The sequence below is a fragment of the Molossus molossus genome, unplaced genomic scaffold (genome assembly GCF_014108415.1).
Source record: "Molossus molossus isolate mMolMol1 unplaced genomic scaffold, mMolMol1.p scaffold_m16_p_16, whole genome shotgun sequence".
NCBI classification, from domain to species: Eukaryota; Metazoa; Chordata; class Mammalia; order Chiroptera; family Molossidae; genus Molossus; species Molossus molossus.
In genome coordinates, this window is record NW_023425351.1 from 25,269,815 (window position 1) to 25,293,411 (window position 23,597).

At 37.9% G+C, this 23,597-nt stretch overlaps 1 protein-coding gene across 1 annotated transcript in view; it reads left to right on the top strand.

Moving 5' to 3' along the window:
• The window catches only part of PREX2 (phosphatidylinositol-3,4,5-trisphosphate dependent Rac exchange factor 2), a 238,748-nt gene that overhangs the window by 150,779 nt on the left and 64,372 nt on the right, over window positions 1–23,597 (top strand). Inside the window, exons 26-32 of the mRNA XM_036263944.1 lie at window positions 3,419–3,598; window positions 7,183–7,277; window positions 8,087–8,169; window positions 8,860–8,950; window positions 9,564–9,692; window positions 14,009–14,050; window positions 19,958–20,175. Of these exons, the coding sequence (XP_036119837.1) occupies window positions 3,419–3,598; window positions 7,183–7,277; window positions 8,087–8,169; window positions 8,860–8,950; window positions 9,564–9,692; window positions 14,009–14,050; window positions 19,958–20,175 (838 nt within the window). The remainder of the gene's footprint in view (window positions 1–3,418; window positions 3,599–7,182; window positions 7,278–8,086; window positions 8,170–8,859; window positions 8,951–9,563; window positions 9,693–14,008; window positions 14,051–19,957; window positions 20,176–23,597) is intronic.

Here is a 23,597-nt window from a genome sequence, read left to right on the forward strand (position 1 = left end):
CCCAAGCAGTCTTCTGGTAAAGGCAGAGAAGAGCGCACGGCTTCATGGGATCGAACATGTGGGTGCTTGCGCACTTCATGCACTGACGCCCTCGTTCTCACAGTCTCTCTGTTGTGTGGCTTGTAAACCACTGGGGTGTATCACAGACACATCAAGCGTAAACTTGTTTCCAAAACAGAATTCTAGGTTTTCTCATACGCAAACCCATTTCAACCCCTCCACCATCAAGGTCTTCCCTTTGTCAGTGAAGTCTTTTCCATCTCTTCCATTCATGAAGCCAGAATCTGGGTCTCATCTTTGATTCTTGCCTTCCCTTCTCCTTCACCTCCAGTACTTCATCAAGTTCTGTCAGTTGTACCTGAGAATGTATCCACCCTGTCACCTCACTGGGTCACCATCGTCCCCTCACGTGTGTCCACTGTAGGAGTTTCAGTGGTGCTTCTCTCTGACACAATCTACATTCCCCTGGGCCAGAGGTCCTTAAAGGTAAATCATAATCGTTTCCTCCTTAAAACCATGTGATGGCATTGCAGTGCAATGAAAACAGTAACGAATGGATCACTGCGGCCTGCGTGGCCCTGCATGGTCCGCTCCTGTCCCCTCTCTGAGAAAACGCGTCTCCCTGAGCGCTGGGGCATAGCCCCTTCTGTTCCTGGAACTCAGCAGACTGCCTGTGAGCCCTGCTCCTGAGGTCTGCCTGGTGGGCCTCCAGGCTCCTAAGTGTCAAGAGAACGGCTGATGTGTGGAGAGGCTCTGCCTCGTTCCCCAGGATACAGTAGACACTCCTGTGTCCCAGTCACTCATGTCATATTTTCTTAATATCTGCTTTTTATACAACTCTTTTTACCCCCTTCATTGTTTTGTTAACTCTAAAGCCTCACAACAAAGTTTCTTTCTTGCTTACCCTCCACGCCCGTCTGGGTCACAGGTCCTCCGCCCCACACTGAACCCCTCAGGGTCCAGGCTGCCAGCCCCCATCTGTGGGGATGTCTGATTATCACAGCGGGGAGAAGGAATGAGACCGACCGCACTGCACAAAGGAGGCGTTCTGCCGAATTTGGAAAGTATATGTATATGACGATGTGCCTCACCCCACCTCTAAAATGAAGATAATAAATAATAACAATAATACCAACTTCATAAGGCGGTTTTAGGGTTTGAGTGAATTACTATCTGTTAAGTACTTAGCAATAGTGACTGCAGTAAGAGCTCACCAAATGTTAGCTATGATGAGTATGATGGTGATGATACTTAAATGTCAGTGTAAAAGAAAAACACCCAGGTCAATGCATATGCAACATACACAATTCTTTATAAATCAAGGGCATCAGGAAAAGATTGACCTGGAATGGCAGACTACTTAGGATTTTAACTCAGAATTAATGGACCTACAATAGATAGCTTAATATTATATATGAGTAAAAGTAAAAGCAAAGGAAAATATTCCCGCATGCACACATGTTAAGTTGTATGCCTTGTTATTGCTTTTAAGAATCTAGAAATTTCATGCAAAAACATGGTGTCAAAATTGTTTTCCTAACATCTGTCATTGTAACACTTGTTCCCACAGGGTCAGTATGAGCATGATTGCAACTGTTTCAAATGAAAAGCAAATATGTGAATACTGTCTGTATTACTTTGAAATAAATGTTTATACTTAGCCCCATGGCTTCTAATTTAAAAGATACACAGAACACAGAGGACTCCTTGCAGAAAGAGAACTCCTGCAAACTCTTTGGTATTCAGAGCTCATCTGTCTGTGCAGTGTGGAGCTGGGGTAACTGGAGTTAGTCTAATGATTCAACCTTTTAGGTGGAGGGAGTGAATACATATCCAGTCTGTCTTACATGACACAAAGGTATCCTTCCAAATAGAAAAGATGTGTTTAAAATAATACATAGCCTCACGGGGCCCTGAGCAATGTAACACAGCTTCCTATTGTTGCTGGGCTCTAAAAACTACAAACTGCCAGATGTTACTCCAGTGTGGGCTCACAGGGAGACCTTACCTGACTACATGATTTGAACTTGCAGCTCTGGCTTCCTTCTTGTCTTTGCTTTTCTCTCTGGTGTTTGTCACCATCTGATGTACTGGAGGTTTACTTGTTTATTGTTTGTTTCCTCCCAGGAGATTTTAAGCTCTAAGTGGGCAGGGGCTTTTGTTTGCTTAGTAAACTTTAGAATCCACAGCAATGAGAACAATGAATGTGTCTAATTAATTAATTAATTAATTAATTAGTAAAAACCACTTAACCAGTCTTTACTCAATGCACAGCATTCGGTTTGATGTTATAGGATATACTTATAAGACGTATAAGCCATTTTCATGGTCTTGAAATAAAGCAAACATGTGCATTGCTATGAAAAAAAATGAGTGTCAAGAAATGCGCTTGTGCTATTGATTACAGCAGAATCCCATCGCTATTTGATACATGAGAAGATACTGGTGGGCTGGAAAAGTCGATCATGGGCCCCCTTTTATCAGATGTGATTTCATTTGTTTTAGAGCATGTTGTTTGATAGCAAAGACCAAGTCCATGTTTGCATAATTTTGTGTTAGTTCTAACAGAAACCTTTAACAGCCAAACATTCAAGGCTAGAGTGATAGAATTAATGCTTGTCGAAGCCAAAAATCAAATTTTACACCAATTCAGCATCTGAAGATGGTGTTCTAGCCTTGAACCAAGTTGGAAGAGCCCTTCCTTGGGGTACTTTTGTGGCATTTCACCCTGGGGGATTGCAGATGATGTGGGAGGAGCTGGTTCCTGTCCTCACCTTGTGTGTGACTGTGTTTAGCATGTTATGATCACAAGGGCCAGGACGCCTGTGAGTCTGAGCAGTGAAAAGGCTTGACAAATGGACACAGGCTGGGAGACAGCTGGGGCAGGCCTAGGTGGGCAGGTGGCTTTTTAATATCTGCGGGTAAGCGGTGAGAATAGTTAAGCACATTTAGTGTTTGTTTTAATATTTAGGCAGCCCTTTAAAGTTTCCCAGGTATTTCCATACAGTGGTGCTAGCGACTAATGTCCAGGAACAAGGTGACTCCCAGTATGTACCAGGAATGTGTCATTCTCATTTTATTCTCACGGAGATCCTGTGGGCTAGTTGTTCTGATTATTCCCATTTCATGGGTGTCAAAGAGGCTGTCATAGTTTTGCTTTGATAACAAAGCCAATACGTCGGGGAACCAGGGTTTGAACACAGCTTTGTAGTCTAAACTGTGTGCTGTTTCTATTACTTCCTCTGAGAGGAAAAAGTAAACTTTGACTGACAGGCTCTTTATGCGGTAGGACATTTCCTCCGTGTGAAGCACAGACGCACCGAAGACATGCTCGGGAGCCTGTCAGATCCACCAGGAAGCAGCCAGTTGGAAAATGTGCACTTATTCTTTTCTTTTTTCTTTTTGTATCACAATGCAGTCTTCTGTCTTCGATAACATCTTCTCCTAAATTAGAACGGAAGACGCCCGAGTGCATAGTCCCAGCGGACAGTGACAATGAGAAGGGGGAAAGAAACAGCAAACGAGTCTGTTTCAATGTGGCCGGAGACGAGCAGGAAGACTCAGGCCACGACACCATTAGCAACAGAGACTCTTACAGGTAAGTGCTTCTGCTCGCTTCATCGACGCGGTCAAGGTCATTCTGTTTTCCACAAGGGTCTTGAAAAAACATTTGGTTATTGCATTTGTTTATTACTCACAAAGGAGCCTCCAGCTATGATGAACCCCAAAGTTTAGTGACAAACATAACCCTTCAAATTCTCCCTTATTCTACTCTCAGTAATTTGGAAAAAACATTTTTTTCTCCAGCTGTGTGGACGTCATTCGGGAAACATGTAAATAAGCAAATTGTGCCTATATTAACATGGTTTTTCAAATATCTGTTTCTGATTATCGGACAGTTGGGTAGCGAGTAAGAGTTGTTTTTGTCTCGTGTCTCCCCTTTCTTCTTATATTTTATGTTTCAAGCCAACTGGACTAATGTCGCTTGCTCACCTCCATGACCAGCTGTGTGTATTTTTTCTCCTCTTGCTTGCCTTCTGTATAATTTTGGTAGGACAGCTGTAACAAAACCCAGAACCAGGTGGCTTATGCAGCAGAAATGTATTTATTATGCACAGTTCTGGCGCTGGAAGTCCAAACTCAAGGCGTCAGCAGGGCTGGTCACCTTCTGAGGGCTGTGAGGCCGGGATCTGCTCCAGGCCTTTCTCTCTGACTTGCAGACGGCCATCCTCTCCCTCTGTCTTCACATCCTTTCCCTCCAGTCACGTCTCTGTGCCCAAATTTTCTGTTTCTTATAAGGACACCAGTCATATTAGATGAGGGCCCATCGCGTTGCCCTTGTTTTAACCTGATCACTTCTGTAAAGACCCTCACTCCAGATACCGTCATACTCTGGGGTTCTGAGAGTTAGACTTCAATTTACAAAGTTTGGGAGGACTCAATTCTACCTATCACACCGCACGACAGTTCAACTCTGTCATCTTCCCACCAGGCTGTCAAACGCAGCTCCTCCAGGGAACTTCCTTAATTGAGAGTCTTTCTCTCCTTTGAATCCTTGTGCCACCTGCAGCCTCCCCGAGGACTCTCCAACATGCCATCTGTGCTATGTGCCCAGCTTCAGCATCTCTCACTTCGTTTACGTGAATTATGAAAATATATTAAGTAATTATTGTTCAAAGTTACTCGCACATACTAATGGCTATTAAAAGCATGTTTTACCAGACACATGGAAGAACAGGATGATCTCACATAGTTCCCACCACAACCCTGTGTGGCTGGTTCTGATATTAGGTCCATTTTACAGATAAGGAAGCGGAGGCCCACAGAACCTACCTGATTTACGTATGAAACCTGCTGGTGTGGCTGTCAGTTTCTCTCTTAACCACTCTGCTCTCCCAATTTCCATGTGAAAGGGATTTCAATAAATACATGAGACTTAATTATTCCTAGAGACTTACTAATAGAGCACACAGGTGCACTACTTTCACTATTTTACTTACTTTTAGCTTCTAAGGATATCAGTGTGCTAGGAACCTGTAGTTTCTCCACAGTTGAAAATTACTTGTTTAAAAATACTTTCTCTGAACCCAAGGCAATATGCTCAATTAATATTTGACAAAGGTGGCAAGAGCATACAGTGGAGTAAGGACAGCCTCTTTAATAAATGGTGTTGGGAAAATTGGACAGCTACATGCAAAAAAGTGAAACTAGACCATCAACTTACACCATACACAAGAATAAACTCAAAAGGGATAAAAGACTTAAATGTGACTCATGAATCCTTAAAAATCCTAGAAGAAAATATAGGCAACAACATTTCAGACATCATATACAGCAGAATTTTCACTGGTACATCACCTAAGGCAACAGGAACAAAGGAGAAAATGAACACATGGGAATACATCAAACTCAAAAGCTTCTGCACAGCAAAGATACAATCATCAAAATGGAAAGGCAATCCACTGTATGGGAGAGCATAACTGGCAATGATATGTCAGATGAGGGGTTAATTTCCAATATATATAGAGTACTCATACAACTCAACAAAAGGAAGACAAGAAACCCAATTAAAAAATTGTCAGAGGAACTAAATAGACACCTCTCCAGACAGGACATACAAATAGCCAAGAAACATATGAAGAAATGTTCATCATCACTAATCATCAGAGAGATGCAAATTAAAACAACAGTGAGGTACCACCTCACACCTGTCAGAATGGCCGCCATCAACAAATCATCAAACAACAAATGTTGGTGAGGGTGTGGAGACAAGGGGACTCTAGTACACTGCTGGTGGGAATGCAGACTGGTGCAGCCACTATGGAAATCAATATGGTGTTACCTCAAAAAAGTAAAAATTGAACTTCCATTTGACCCAGTGATCCCACTGCTGGGAATATACCCTAAGAAGCCTGAAACACCAATCAGAAAGAATATATGTACCCCCATGTTCATAGCAGCACTATTTACAATAGTTAAGATCTGGAAACAGCCCAAATGTCCATCAGTAGACGAATGGATAAAAAAGCAGTGGTACATATACACAATGGAGTACTATGCAGCTGTAAGAAAGAAAAATCTCTTATCCTTTTAGACGACATGGAGGGACCTGGAAAGTATTATCCTAAGCAAAACAAGCCAAACAGAGAAAGACAAGTATCATATGATCTCACTTATCTGTAGAATATAATTAACATAACAGTCTGAGGAATGGGGTAGTCCCAGAGATGTGGAAGTGGGGTACAGACTGACAATCCCCAGAAGAGAGGGTGGTGGGGGAGATAAACCACAGAACTTATATGCATGTATGCATGAACAGTGGACATGGACAACAAAGCTGGGGACAGGGCGGGGATGGTGGGGGAGGGAGGAATCAGTGGGGGGAAAGGAGAAACATCTATAACAAAAATAAATTAATTTTAAAAAATAATAAAAAATAAATAAAAATACTTTCTCACCTCAAATTCTAGTTATCAAGTAATTAAAATTACCTTCACTGGCTCCCACTAGGTGAAAATAGAAATTTTAAATATAAATTTAAAGTTAAATAAACCATTTTCACTTATTGTGAGAGAAAAAAAACCACATTTAATCTGCACTATTTCAGTTATCTGTAGTATATCCATATTCACTCACAACCATTTTAAACCTTCTTTCCTTCAACACTCACTGTTATCAAGCATTTACAAGGTACATGTCCTGTGCTGAGCTCTGAGGTAGAGAAAAGGAACTGCCCCCTCCCACCCCTGTACCCCCAGGGAGCTCCGAGAGTCATTGATAAGTTATAATCTAAGCTACCAGGAAGGAGTGAAAGGCAGAGATAATGAAACAGGACTTTATTTGTCTCTATGAACAAATTACCTACAGGCATATATCATCAAAGAGATTATGAAAAATTATAAGTTTGGTTTGACTCCTAGTTTGATATCTATGCATTTAAAAAACTTTTATATCCGTGCATTTAAAAAAATTCCCCTAGGATTATGGTATATGACAAGAAAATTTGAAATAGGATGGAATTTAAAATGCTTTTTTAAAAGATAAGCTGTTAGACAAGTGTTTCTCTCTCATCGTTTCTCTAAAACATATTCATAAGTGTAACTGTGGCATAAGCAACTCCAGTGATGAGCGCGCACGGGGCAGGGGCAGCGCTGTCTCACCTGGGTGTCCCCCTCCTCACAGCGACTGCAACAGCAACAGGAACTCCGCCGCCTCCTTCACCAGTGCCGGCAGCAGCCAGTGCAGCTCCTACTTCCACAGCGACGACATGGACTCAGGTGCGTGTGGCGAAGCCAGCGGTGCTCTGATGCTCGTCCCTTCAGGGGTTGGCTGGTTTGATCCTCATGTATTAATTCTCATCCGTCATCCTTGGTGACTGCACATGTTGCATTTCAGTTTCATGTGCTCGATAGTCAGTTTCCCAGTCCCATTACAACCAGCGACTTAGAAAGAGAAGAAGGAAGTAAACCAACATTTTAAGGACCTTAATATACGTTTTGTGATCTTTCCATGGTATTATGAAGGGTGGTCGGTACACAGGAGGCACGTTGTACTAAACATTAGGCATTGTTGATTGGGGGAGGGGTGTGGGAGGAGTTTGAGACCGAAGGCTTCAGGACAGGAGAGCCACCTGAAGTGGTCTTGACGTGGGACACGGCAGTGATGAGAAAAACGCTGGCTGACATAAAAACCTCATAAACACCTTGTCTTGTGTGTGCTTGTACTAAAAACAAGACTTTTCAGCCAGTTAGGATAAATCTTAATTTTAAAATTTGAAGTTTATTTCAACTACTAAACCATTAGAAACATGTACCATTTGAAAGAATGTACATAGATAGTGCAGTGTTCCTTCTGTGTGGCCCACATTCACTCCCGGGGATCAGTAATCTGACATCCTCTTGGCTGTTACATCTTTCGGAATTCATTTTCTGAACATAAGAAGGAATGCATGGAATAAGGGCTCATGTTTATTTATTTATTTATTTTAGGGCTCGTGTTTAAATATTTTTATTTTATTTATATTAAAATACTTTGGAACGTTAAACATAAGATTAATTTATGTATATATATATATATACACATCTAGGTGATGAACTTCCACTAAGCGTCCGCATTTCTCATGAAAAACAGGATAAGATACATAGTTGCCTTGAGCATCTTTTCAGCCAGGTATGATTGGGACATTTGTGGGCATTTTTTTTTTTTTCACATTAAACTATCAGGAATCTCTTTTCCAGATGTAGTGAAAAGAGCTTGGAATTAGAATAGAAAGGCCTCAATCTGTTCCTCCACCCACTTTAACTCAATTTCCACAACTTAAGATGGAAATAAATATTCCTTCAGCCAACAAACCCAAAGATTTTATAGTTCTGGCAAAATTATAAAGAATTATACACACAGGAGTTCTTTTTTTTATTGTTTGTTTCTTTATGGGTTTTCATAATCCCTTATGACATTTCTTGTTCAGTTTCATTCCTAATTTCAAAAATCACAAGATTGTCTCTGGGCTCATATTGGTGTTTTATAGTCTTAAAAAATTTATATCCATAACTAAAATTCATAGTGTAGAAGCTTTTACTACTTTAAAAAGGATTTTGATAACTGTTAGTTTTTTAAATAACTCTAGAACCTTTACTTCTTTTGTGAAGTAAATGTATATTTTATATTAATATATGGTAGGATAGCAAGAAACGTTATTGCAAATGTTATCAGGCAAGTTTATTCAAATATTGTATTTAAAGGTAGATTTTACAAGAATCATAGGATTTCAGAAAGTAATCATTACTTTAAGAAAAAAATATGTTACAAGATTTACTCTTGGGAATAGAATATATAATTCTAAGAATTCTATTGTCATAGGTGGATTCAATTACCAACCTCCTAAAAGGGCAAGCTGTGGTCAGAGCCTTTGAGCAAACCAAGGACCTCACCCCAGGTCGAGGATTACAGGGTAAGGTTTAAAAAATAACTGTTAGAAGCAATGTGGAAACAAGGTGGTAGACAGTATAGTTATGAAGCAAAAGCATAGAACCAGAAGAAAAGTTCTGTTTGCTCATGATTCATAATTCACTCAATACTGCTTCTGGTTTAAAATTTTTGAATCTAAGTAAAAAACAAGTACAGGATCTTTTAGGTTTCTTTGAAAGTTAAAATGTTTAATGCCTGCCAGGGTCAGACTGAATCAAAATCAGTTAATTGAAGAGATACAAGTTTTGAGTTGCTTATATCCCAGGGGTGGAGGAGGGGTTTGGGAATGTGGATGGATGAACAGAACAGGCTGACAGACAGGATCTAGTGCTTCCATTTTAAACATCTAGTTTAGGCTGTTTAAAGTATTGTTTTTCATTTAAATTTGCTCCTTTGTTTAAACATGTGTAAGAAAATAATATTAACATTTGGTTTTCTGGGTTTAACACATTTTCTTCTGTGATACTTAGTTAAAGAAATTACCACCATGATAATAATGTAGGACAACAGCAAGGAACATGAGAAGATTCTGGAGCTTACAGTCTTGTTAACTGGTCAATGGTTGAGAGTTAAGAGAGACTTTCTGTGTTTCTTAGAATTTCAGCAGGAGATGGAACCAAAGCTGAGCTGTCCAAAAAGGTTGAGGCTTCACATCAAGCAAGATCCTTGGAATCTTCCCAGCAGTGTCCGGAGTCTTGCCCAGAACATCAGAAAGTTTGTTGAAGGTCAGGATGAAAAGCAAAGAATATCTCATGACATTAGCAGTAGTCATTTAAAAAGCCCATTAAAACCAAAAGTTCAGTAATGCTCTGATCTCTTTTTCAGTGTTTCATGTTAAGAGGGAAATAAAAAGACTATATAGTTGGATGGAGGAAGAGAGAAAAGAAATTCGATTGCAGAACCTTATGTTACAAGACTCTAAATGATCTTTATCATGGAGAATATTCTCAGTGAATAAAATAAGGGCTCATACTTATGAAGACAAATGGAACATGGAGAGAGTTTCATATCTTATAATATGAAACAAGATCAGGAAAAAGTTCTAAAGGATTCATAAAAGACATGAAGCTAAAGTTTAGGGAAAGTCTAAAAAATCTATTATGCAACTATGTGAGATGAGAATCAAAATAATGATATCAGTTGCCTCATTCATCTTGGTTTCATTTTTAGAATGGTTTGTCTGAGTTAGTGGTGTTATTATCTGCCATGTCATTGTTTCCTCAACACCCTGTAATTGGTACAACCTGTAATTGGAGGTGTTACTTCAAGACAACTCCAATAAGTCTGATTGCATGTTTAGAGTCAGTTATTAAGTGGAAAATTCTGAGAGTTTCTGACATGGTTATGGGGGAAAAGATGAAATGAGAAATTTTTTAATTGTTTAAAATGGCTAATTCAATGACCCTCTTCCCTGTATTTGGCCAGTGGTTGGCAATATCTGGAGACACATTTTGGTTGTCACAGCTGTGGCTATACTACTGGCATCTAGGGGGTGGGGAGCCCAGGGACGCTACTGGACAGTCTACAGTGCACAGGACAGTGTCACAGCAAAGAAGTATTTGGCCCAAAATGTTCATAGTGCTACGGCCCAGGAACCTGTACAATAAATATTATTCCTGTGTTAAATTTTTACTCCAGTTGTTTGTATGTCAGCTGGATGTGGTAACTGGTATTCAGCAAAATTACAGCATCACTGCAGTCATTACCATTATTTGAGGTTAAATTAGAGAGAATTATATGCTGTTTTTTTTTTTTAGAATACTGTTAAAAAACAAAATTCAGCTGAGTAAATTTGAAAATCTAACTGGCTTTGTTAAGTGATTCATGAATTGGGCGGCATCCCATCTAGCAACTACAAGGGTACTCTGAGGATTTGTACAAGATGGAAGGTTTTTATAGAAAGAAGGGTGGGGTGAGAGACCTAGTAACAAAAAGAGAAAGGATTTTGTTTGGACCAGGACATCTTTTGGAGGAAAGGGAACTGCAAGGCTTTTAAAATCTTGCTGGTGGCCTCTTCTTTCTATGGGGAATGGAGAGCACCTACTCAACAGATCACCTTAGTGGTGCTTGACCAGAAAATTCCCGACTGTTGATTAAGGTTATATTTCTATGAATGTTGAGACGGCAGTTAAGTCAGGTAGTAAATCTAGGTTTGGTATCATGAGTTTTAGCACAAGTTATGCCATTTGGGGTCTGTGGTTTTCTTTCTTACAATACTTTCCTGATAAAATATAGCTCTTAAACTCAACAGAGTCTGAGCTAGCCCCTTAACCCCTTTAGGCCTCAGTTTCTTCATTTTTAGGCCCTCTTTTCTTCATAAATGACAGAGATGGTTAAATGTTCTATAATTACTAAGTCTTCTGCCTAGAAATATACTCAATATAATAGCTTAGGTATTGTTTAGAGATCAGTAGAGAAGTTTGCACAGATATTAAAAATTCCAAATAAATCACAGCAATTCTATTGTGTGCTGAAACATTTTGTTCTTGACAGCTGGCTTTCTTGGCTTTTTCTTAATTGAATAGATGCCAGTATCATAACACTCCAAGTTAAAATTCATGGATCTAGACACAGTTGTCATCATCCTTGAAGTTATATATATATTTTTTTACATTATATTGATTTTAGAGTAAATGAAATATCAATTATGAAGAGAGAAATCCTTAAACCATTTTTTTTTTGAAGAGTTTCATCTTTAAGATATAAACCTGTTTGAATGCAAGATAGAATGCTTAATTTTTGAAAAGATCTTCATTTGAAGAATCATACATTTTCATCTAAAGTCCTGCTTTTATACCTTTAGTATAAAAGGGTGTTGAGAAAACAATGACATGGCAGATAATAACACCACTAACTCATGGCAGATAATAACACCACCTCTACATTGATTGATTGATTGATAGGTATTGAATATGGGCTACTGTTGGTCATGGGAGCCCAACAGCTGCTTGAGTGTGGTTAGGTGTGCTGAGAGTCTTACTGTCAATGGTATGGGGAGTTTAAGTTGCATCTCTGGTTGCAGGTTTCAGTGAGATGCAGTTACTTTGGTTAAGAGCCATGATTGTCACCATATTAAGTGAGACTCTGAAAAATGATTAATCACTAGTTCAGCTCAATGGACCATTCAAGGGAACGGTCAAGTTGCCATTTGCTGATAATGTGTGTGGTATCTGGTCCTGTTACATGGGACGGAAGCAGCAGCCCTGGGATCCTTGTAATCAGTTCTTGTTCTGCGGAAGCACTCTGAAGTGATCTCACCAGTTCAGCATGAATTTACTGAATGCAAGAAAGTTTTCACTTTATCTCTCAAATTGTCTTTATGTAGGGAATGATTTAATGGAAAGTCAGGTCTTACCTGCCAATTAACATAATGCCATCTGGCCAGAATTTCCATGTTTATATATGTAGCTGGGATGACCCCATTCTGATGTTCCTATAGGGGAAGAAATAAATATCTTTTTTTATTCTATCTTCCTGGGTAGTGTGGCTGGGGCCCTGTGAATGAGGCTGACAAAAGGTAAATTAACAAGAGGAAAGCATATAAATCTATTTCGTATGAGTTTTACATGAGACAGGAGCCTTCATAAGGAAATGAAGACCCAAAGAAATAGTTAAACCTAAGAGGTTTTATATTAGGTTTGATGCAGAGTGGAAAGTTGTGGGAAAATGTGATTAAACAAAGGGTGTGAGCTAAGGGCAGTAACCTGCAGGGAACTTAGGAAGGTCTGTTTCTCTCAGCATTGTTGGACATAAGGATGCTTCTTTTCTCCAGGTATAGAGAGGACACCTCACGTATGAGGGTCTTATGACCTGCTTCAGGGAGAAGGGTGAGATCAGAGTCAGTCCTTCCTGCACCTGCCGTTTCTCAGATTCATTCTACTTAAAATATTTAGAATGCCGAAGTGCCATATTTTGGGGTATCATGTTCTGAACTGTTCATCCTTTATCTGCTAGGAGAGTGGCCTATTCAGACAGCATGGACGCTCCATGACTTTCTCCTGTTCCTTGGCCTGGCCTCTCTTCTATCTGGTGTTCCTGAATTATATTCTTTTGTAATAAATGGAACAAGTTGAAACTCAAAGTAGTTTAGAATTTTTTTTTTTAAAGACCACACAACTTGTATATAACATATGAATCTTCTGACTCTTAGTTCAGTGTACTTTCCTGCCTCTGAAATACTTTGTTTTTGCAGTCTCACTGTAAAATTTAATGCCCTCTTAATTATCTCCTGCATTTCTTGTAGGTTAATTTTATTGCTCTGACTATGGTGAACTTATCTAGAATAGGATGCTACCTAAGATTTGTTATTTCCCATAATTTTGGGCATGTAAAACATTATGTAGGTTTTTATATTGACTTATAGCAAGTAAACTATTTGCCATTTGGAAGTCAATGGACACATAACTCATTGGACACACAGCAATGAGCATGAAGCTCACATAACATCATTTATGAAACATTTGTGATTGAACCTGTTTGGAGACAGGATGGGGAAGTGACTATTTGGAAACATTTAGTATATTTTTGTTCTTTTGGGACAGTACCTTGACTTATAAATAGGAAAAGATGACTATATATACATATTTTTTCTACATAATCTATAAATATAATCCATATAGTTATATATAAACTGTAATTCTGATATATAATGCATAGTACATAACTATATATATTATTTATGATCTTTAAAAGTTTAAATATCTAAGAAAAATACTGTTTGATAGCTTATTGATCAAGACTATGACAACTGTAGATGTTTAAGAGAATATCGTCTAAGTTCTAGCAGTGAAGAAGGACCTACAGAGGTAGCAGGATTGAAGTAATGTTTCATAGGCTCACATAATTAAAATCTAGGAGGCATTTTAGGGTCTTCAGCAGTGAATACAATTTATATAGGCAGGTAGGAAAAAATAGCATTTCACGTGAATGGGATTTTTTATTATCCGATATAATGAAATTGTGCTAATTTTTATTATAATACAGTTAAAATATGGCAGAAAAGACTGAACAACTAATTGATACGTCTTTATTTTCTCGGCAGAGGTCAAGAGTAGGATACTTCTGGCGCTTCTTGAATATTCAGGTAGTATTTTTCATTATTTTTATTACTTAAAACTGTTGTGGACCCTGACCTTAGAAGTCTCATGATTTCAAGACAATGCCTTCAGCAAAATAGGTGGACATATGATTCCTACAAAGAAATCTGGCAAAGAAAGAAAACCTTAGTTTTAATAAAAACACAAAAATATGTATACTCATCTTTAATTACAAGTAGATACATGGAAATACATATAAACATTTATATAGAATATAATTTAGAGCTCTGTATGAGTAGCTTAGTTAATCACAGCGTCATCCTGATACGCCAAGGTTGTGGGTTAAATCTCTAGACAGGGTACATACAAGAAGCAACCAAAGAATGCATCAGTAAGTGGAACAACAAATCAATGCTTCTATCTCTCCCTTTCTTTTCTCTAAAATCAGTTTATTTAAATATATATATATATAGTTAAAAGAGAAGGGAAACAGGTTTGATAAAGTTAATTGTGCAAATGGGATGTATTGTGAAACTGTGTCTAACTTCTCTGTATGAACAAGGATGTAGGTAGGCTCAGATTCAAGGGGTGGGGAAATGGGCTGTGTTTTGATGGAAGGAGTCTCAATCTCAAAGTCGTATTGCAAGGGCATGGTATAGTTAGGAGAGGAATTTGTGACCACTTTTGCAATGTACCACAGTTGGAAAATTTAAACCATAAATAAATGAATGGAGTAGTCAAGTTAACCAAGAGGGCATTTCTGTCTGTTGGTTGGTTTGGGCTTAAACAAGTTTCTGTTTTGTTCTTTTAAAAAAAAATTTTTTTCATATTGATTTTAGAGAGAGAGGAAGGGAGAGAGAGAGAGAAACATCAATGAGAGAGAGCATCAATTGGCCGCCTCTTGCATGCCTCCCACTGGGGATTGGACCCTCAACCTGGGCATGTACCCTGACCGGGAATCAAACTGGCGGCCTCTTGGTGCATGGGTTGATGCTTAACCACTGAGCAACACAGCCAGCCTTGTTTTGTTTTTGGACAGAATAATAATAATACTATATGCCCTGGCCAATTTTCTCAGTGGTTAGAGTGTCAGCTCGTGGACCAAAGAGGTTTGATTCTAGTCAAGGGCACGTACCTCAGTTTCAGTTTGTCCCTGGCCCTGGTTGGGGTCGTGTGGGAGGCAACCGGTCTATGTATCTCTCTCACATCAATGTCTCTCTCTCTCCCTCCCTCCCACTCTATCTGAAGATAAGTGGAAAAAAAATCCTTGGGTGAAGATTAATAATAATAATAATAATAATAATATAAATTTATTACATCCTTAAAGTTTTACTGATAACCACACAGTTGATGGACCTCATTTTTACATATTTCATCAGGTCTTTACAATGACTCTGTGAGAATATAATTATTTTTCCACAGTTTTAAAAGTGAAGAAATTAATAATTAGGCAGATTAATAATACTTAAAAATTAAATAATACTTAAAATAAAAGTCAGGCAGATTAATAATAATAACTAGTAAACAGTGTTCATTCAACCCATTTTTGAGCATCTGGAAGACACTTTATTGAGTTCATTAATGAATATATAGTAGGTAGCAGATTTGAAATTCCAACTTATGCCAATTTCAGAAATGATCCTGGAATGTATTACTTTATTCATTACTATTCAAATGGCTGTTCTTGCAGATCCTTATTTTGATTTTAATTTTATTTTTTTATTCTTGTCATAATTCTTCTTTTTGTACTTTATGCACTCACTCTCTGTTCCCTCTTATATAAAGCATGGCACCAAAACCGTAACCAAATACTCCATATGGCTGGCTGTGAAATTATGCTCTGCACTTGAAAAGGGTAGACTGCTGAATATTATTCTTAACTTGCTTTTATTACCATCTCTCTCTGATCTTCTCTTTTTGTTTCCTTTTTATTTGGCTTTCTTTTCTCTACCATCTCAGAGAAATGACTGGTATTGCTTGTGTGTCTAGAAACCATCTCATCCTTTTTAGACCAGCTAGCAAACTGTGGAACCTGACCTTTTAAAACAGTGAGATTAAATGAAGTGTTAATATTTTAAAACATGTTGGCTGAAGATGAGTTTAAGTAGGTGCCTAACAACTGAAATGAAACAGAAGCAATTTGATAAGTTTTTAAAAATCCATTTTTTTAGCCCAGTCCCACTACAAGAGAATACTTACTCTGCAAAAGAAATAAACAGGCTGTCACAAAAACAAACCAAAACCACAGATCTCGGCTTTTCTTCTTTTGCTAGAAGCTGGAAGCAGCAATTACGATTCTTGCTGTAGTTCTTATTGATAAAAATGAGGAGTGAGAATAGCTTTGGAAAGGACGGACACTTGTGAATTTTAAACAGCTATATAATTAAAAGGAAAGAAACTGTGTTTCTGCTGGGAGTGAGCTTATTTTGCTTTCTTTCTTTATCACATTGTTCCTTCTCCATTCAGCAATAAAGCTGAGCACCCACTCAGCGCCTGGCACCATGCTAGATGCTGCAGAGAAGAATCACTGTAATAATGCCATCCAATTTTTCTTTGTTCAATGCTCTAAGTGTGTGTGTGTGTGTGTGTGTGTGTGTGTATTTCATTTATCTTTATTGCAGATCTACAAAATAAGACTACCCCATTTTACATATCAGAATTTAATACTTACGATTAGATGGTTTAAACTGGGTGGAATGGGTAGACGAAAGCAGATTATATGCCTCTGAAGTCCATGCACATAATTCATACATTATGTGTTATATGCACGTCCCCTGGCCTTCTGTGCTGAAGGTCCCTGGGGTTCACAAACAAGTAAACAGACTCTCACAACTACAGGTCATTAGCCATCCATACAGGAATGCTCTAGGCTGAATGGCAGGTAGAAGTGCACAGTACATCCTAAAAGAGAGGGCACATGTCCCAAGGGGAGATAATACTTTAATAATTCACAGTTTCAGTACGTCAGTGAGTTGACTCTTGACCGATGATTTCAAGTTTTGCTAGTGGAGCAGAGAGAAGTACCCGTAGTCCCAGGGCCCGTGGACAAAAGTGTGGGCTACAGGGAGATTTCGTGTTTGCAGAACACTGAGCAGTACTGTGGGGGTCAGAGAGGTCTATACAACCACGTTTCTGGCCGTTTCAAATACATTGTTTTATTATATTCTCATAAAAATCTTGTGAAGATTGTTGCTGGTTGTCTGGAATGGATGGAGGGAAGCAAAGTGTCGAGAAGCTATAAACATCAGTTGGCTATAGATAGAGACCCCTCTCTGCTACTCAGTTTTCTACCTATGTTACTCTTAGAAGATAATCTCAAAAGTCACTTGAAAAGCTCTTAATACATGATGTGCATTTTGAAATCTATATTAACTAGTCATTTACTCTCTGTTGAAAATAGGAAGGTGGCAATTGAAAATCACCTCATGAAGTAATAAACATTAATTAAGTTTGAAAATATGTTGGTTGAAGATTTCAATGGCGGTGTGGTCCAAAGACATCTTGCTTAACGGCCCTCTCAGTCTGCTGGGAGCATAGACAGGGCCAAGGCCTCAAATGGACTTCTTAAACCCCTGTGATTGGTGTGATGTTTAATTCCTGTGGGGCATTCAGTGTTAAAATTTGAATTAATGAACAAATGCACCTTTTGTGTGGTTAGTTCTGATTCTATAATGAGGCTCGACAAAAGTTTTAATGTGGCTTAAAATGCATACAGAATTTAGTAGCCAAGAGTAGAAGAAACATCTATGTATTTGTTTTAAGATAAAAGAAGAAGAAATTTGAGAATCGCTTCTCAAAAGCAATTTGGAGACAATTCTTTCTACTCGTGGCAAAATGACTAATTCACGTGATCTCTTCTAATGCTCACAGTGGAACCAGACCCTTCCCTCTCTACTCCGCAGCCTCCCACTCTCTTGATATAAACAATGTCTTTCCACTTAGAGTTTCATTGAGAAATTATTCTCAGGCTATAGGTAGGAGTATTCCTACCAAAGCTACTGAAGCATATTTTAAAATTGCTCCAGAGTTTCTGCTTTGCTATCGGACAAAGGAAAAGCAAAGCAACGATGCACAAGGAAGATATTGGGCAGTTTTTGCTTCTTTAGTCTCAGCCTTGAACGCCAGTGCTCTAGCTGCACTTTTGGACTACAAGCTCTCTGCAGTCCCCTTTTAAGTCAAACTACATTCAGAAATTTCAAGAAGCCAGAAAATGAGCTCAGACATTGTCATTTCACTGAATTCATTTGTCTGTTAGTTGCTCTACTGGTTTGTAATTTTCATTCATTAATTCAGTACACATTTATTGAATGTCTACATTTTGTTAGAAATTATGCACAACCACAAAATACATGTTTTGCTTTTTTCTTAATTGAGAATTGGACAGGGTTCTTTCCCAGCTTAGGCCTTTTATAGTTACTTAAAAAGCGTGCTCTTTTCCATCTATTAGAACAGGGCACATGGTATAGAATTACTGAAGGAAAATGTCTAACACATGTTGTTGGTTACATTAGTAAGTTGAACCATGTGGAATTTCCATATCTAACTCTTTTGACCTACTAAAATAGCAGGTTTTTATAGTTTAACCCAATAAATAAAGAGTTTCATTATAAAATAAAATAATTTTAATATTTAATTATTTTTCTAAAAAAATTTCAAGGGTAGTTTCACTAATAGTCAAACTGAGTAATGCAGCAGTTACATTATGTGTGCACATGCTTTTGATAGTTATTAAAAACAAATGTTTTATGTCCTTGGTAAATAACTTAAAAAGTATGCCTTTTTATCAATAAAGCAAGAATTCGACACCAAATAAAGGCAGCATTTATTCTTTGTTAGATGCTAATATTGACAGTACTTCTTCATTTCTGAAGATGCTGGGTCCTCAAAATATTCAGTCGACTTTTGGGAATATGACTATTTTTACCTTTGTTCTTCTAGTACAAGTGATTTTTCAGTGTACATTATATAGGGCTTGGTGTTTGTAGTATTTATGTAGTTTGTATACATCCAGCCACCCAAGGAGTTGACCCTTGTGGTCAGGTTCTGAGGCACAGCGTCTTTCCCTTGAACACACTGTGGCCCAGGAGTGCAGTTCACATGTAAACACCCCTTCCAGCGGTCCAGGGAACACACCGGGCAATTGCAGAGTAAGAATCCTAGTAAAAATCAATTTGTGCTAAAACTGTAAATATACTACTGATTTCAAAGATCTGTAGCAGTGTGTGAACTGGACATATAGATAACTTGGGAAGTTGAATAGTAAATTCAGAACATGCAGATTTGCTTATTGTTACAAGTGGACATCGATACTCTTTCTCCTAGTGCATTTCACATAAACATTTCAATAGGTTTTCTAGGCAGTTTTTAACAATTTAGTATTAATGAATATTTTATTGTATTTGCTAGCACAAACTAAAAAATTGGACTTTGAGTTTTCTTTAGGCAAGTTTCTTGCAACAAATGCAAATAATGGACCGTCGAGAAAAAAATTGTAAATAAATAAAACCTTAGTTTTTTTTCCCTTAGGTTTTATAAAGCAATTTAGTGATTACAAAATAATCATTATATCAAATAGAAAAATATTTTTATTCATTTTTTTATAATTAATTAATTATTTATTAAAGATGTCCCTCCTTTTCCCCTCATTGACACCCTCCTCCCTGCTCCTGCCCCCCCACCCCACATTCACCACACTGTTGTCTGTGTCCATTAGTTATGCATATATTCATATAAGTTAAGAAAAAAGTTTTTAATGTTTCTAACATTTTTTGGTGTTTAGCATTGTCTAAAAATGTTTTTGATAAAAATGTATGTGCTCACTTAAAGAACTCAAATGTACGTTCTTCACATGGTGAGTTTAGTGAAAGGATGAAATAATAGCAAGTGTAAATGCTTAATGAACTGGTTTGATTCATGACATTTCTTAAAACTCTCTGTGTTCTCCTGGCTCGCAGACAGTGAGCCACAGCTCCGAAGAGACATGGTTTTCTGCCAGAGTCTCGTGGCCACAGTCTGTGCCTTCTCCGAGCAGCTCATGGCAGCCTTAAACCAGATGTTTGACAACAGCAAGGACAATGAGATGGAAACGTGGGAAGCCAGCAGAAGGTGGCTGGACCAGATTGCAAATGCAGGTGTTCTTTTTCACTTTCAGTCCCTTCTGTCACCAAACTTGGTAAGGATCACGGTGCACACCACTGTCCATGTCAGCTGTAACCTTTGTTACAACATATTCCCAATAACAAGTGGTTATTCATTATTGTATCAACAGTCATTCACCTACTTCAAAAGAATATATTTTTCCATGGGCAAATGTAGTTTTAATAGGCACGTAGAAGGAGTTCTTTCTTTCCTGATTTGATGTATTCTCAGTGGATGCTAAATTCTGAGAAAGCCTCCGTCTGTTATGAATCCTGCATCCCTAAGCACTGACTGGAAAAGGTCTTCAGAGGAATGAGGGTCTTTCTGCTATGTTTTCTTATTTCCAGTCCAGGAAAAAGAGCCTGCTCGGGAACCTAACCTCCCTCCCACTGCGGTTGATATTCTGGAGATTCTTGATAGAGAGCTCTGACAACTCGCATGCCAAACTGTCTGACAATCTGTTTCAAATTTGCATGTGTTAAATGACTCTGTTTCCTTCCTTTTTAATCATGTTTGTCCTGTTAAATCTAAGAACATTGCCTTAATTACTGTAGAATATCTCATGTTTATGCATTAGTTTTCCACAGTGGGTATGAAGAAAACATTTTGAGATAGTTGATAAATAACACTGTGGTGAACTTAGAGTTTTTTCACCACTTTCTGTGGTTTTGATAGTTCTCATGATGTTTAAAGACAAACACTTTTACATATACACTTAAGGTGCTAATTAAGTGCAATTGTGATTTTGAAATTGAGATGCTATTTTTTCTGTTAAAGTACACAGATAGTGTAGCTTTCTGTAGATTTTAAACAAATCTATATGAGTTTATACATCAAATAATGTTTTTCTTCAGTGACGCTGAGGATAGGGAGGTAATTTCTGTAGTGCGTGGACGTAAAGGGTTCCGGCCTGAGGAGGTAAGGAAGTCCACCTCAGTGTATCAAAGAAACAATTAGAGTCTTCCGAAAAGACTCTCCTATGAGTGATCAACTTCTTATTTGGTGGCTAATACAACCAAATAAGAGATTTAATAAATGAAAAATTTTAAGTAAGATACTTTTGAAATCTGTTTAAAAATAAATCTTAATCATTGCTTATAAAATAAAAATTACATAAAATAAGAAGCCTACTTTGTAACACATAGTAGGTATTATGTGTTGAATAAATAAATGAATGAGGCTTTATTTCTATTCTGTTCTTACTTTAACACTGCCATTGTCTAATCCAGTGCTGGTACTTTAATTTTAAACTTAATTTTATTTGAAATTTTGTTTATTTATAATTTATGTATCTGATAAATGACATATCTGGGTTACATAATGAATTCCTAAAACTAAATAATAAAAAGACAACTTAAAAAGTGGACAAAGGATTTGAATGGTTGTGTTTTTAGAGAATATATAAAATTGCCTAAAAGCACAGAAAAGATGATTGACATCATAATAGTACAGTGAGATACTATGTCACATGTGACGGGGATGGCTATAATCCAAGAGGCAGTCAATCACCAGTGTTGGGGAGGTGGTGGGAATGTAACATAGTAGAGCCATTTGGGAACAGAATTTTCATTTTACACAGAAATGTTGCCCCTAGATAATATCCAAGATAAATTAAAACACATTCACACAAAAATCTGTACACAAATGTTCCTAGCAAGATGTCCATGAACTGATGAGTGGATAAACAAGTTGTGGTATGTCCACACAGTAGAACATTATTCAGCAATAAAAAGGAATGTGGTAGCGATACATGCTACAACATGGATGAATGTTGAAAACGTTATGCAACATGAAATAATCCTGTTACAAAAGACCACATATTATGTGAGTCCATTATTATGTAATGTGTGAAATAGGAAAATCTTTGAGACTGAAAATAGACTAGTGGTTACCCGGGGCTAAAGGATTGAGGGACGGAATGAGGAGAGTGAATGCTTATGGGTACGGAGATTCCTTTTGAGCTGGTGAAAATACTCTAAAATTAGATGGTGATGATATTTATATGATTCAGTGAATATACTAAAACCTCTCAGCCGTACACTTTACATGGGTGAATTTTATGTTATAGTATGTGAATTCTATCTTAAGAAAGCTGTATTTTCTTTAAATTGTTCTTGCAAAAACACTTTTATTAAAGAATTGATTAAAAATGAAAAGGTCATGCCCTGGCCAGTTTTGCTCAGCGGTTAGAGCATTGGCCTGCGGTCCAGAGAGACCCGGGTTCGGTTTCCGCTAAGGGCGTGTACCTGGGTTGCAATTTGTCCCCGGCCCTGGTTGGGTCGTGCGGGAGGCAGCCACTCGATGTGTCCCTTTCACATCAATGTTTCTCTCTCTCTCTCTGCCTCTCTTTTCCTCCCACTCTATCTGAACAAAAAATGGAAAAATGTCCTCCAGTGCGGATAAAAAATAATGAAAAGGTCACAAGAAAAAGAAATCACACCAAGTCTTTCTGTCTCTAAAACAAGAGCATAAATGCCTCCTAAGACTGTGAAGGGCTCTCTGGGAGCTGCAGGCTCTGGTGGTCTGTTTCCCTGAGCTCTGAGCATAGTCCTGGTCGCTTGGGTATAGCTGTAGTCACATCAGTTATGGCATGCACGTTAGCAATCAGGGCCAGCATCTTTGGGACATTTTTTCCTGTGTGTTCCTCTCAACTGGAAGAATGCTGATTCTTTAGTCCTGTCCTTCCATTTCCATTCATGACATTTTTCTGCTACTTCAAAGGACTTTCAAAATAACAGTTTAATAAACATTCATCCAGCACTTACTGTGTACCATACACTACATTGAGTACCACACCAATGTGCAAAGGTGACAATTCTCTTAACCTCTTGGTTTCCACTCAGTGATTCTTTTTTACACAATGGAAATTCTTTACCATCTTCTGCAGTTTCTACTAATGCTGCCCTGAAAATATGGCTATTAATTTAAGGCAACTTTTAAAAAATGTATGTAAAGCATGTTAACAGTATCATTGACATTCTTGAGGAAACATATGTCACCTGTAAAAGAAAAGCGATATATGATAAGGCTCATAATTCTTTCACAAGGAAATTCATGAAAGACTCTATGTGCACTAAGTTGCTCATAGGAAGGCCAGAATCTAGCACTAGGAAGGTGGTATCCCTGAGACACGAAGTGAACTTGTTACCACGTCTGGCCTTATCTGTCTCCGCTGGAAAATAACATGCTGTAAGAATGTAACAAATGACCAAAACAAATTGTATCTATATTTACAAGATTCTGGGTTAAGGTCCCATAAAAAAATCATTACACACATGCAATTGCTTTGATCACAGTTACAGTAAATTGCAAAATGAATAATGTATAGATTATCTTATTGTAAAATGGGATGCTCATTATGTATTTTGGCTTTTTAATAAAACAACATTTCACCTTTCAGCTGTTACATTTATAAGGTTATAGAAATTTAGAGACAAATGACATGCTTTTTTGTAC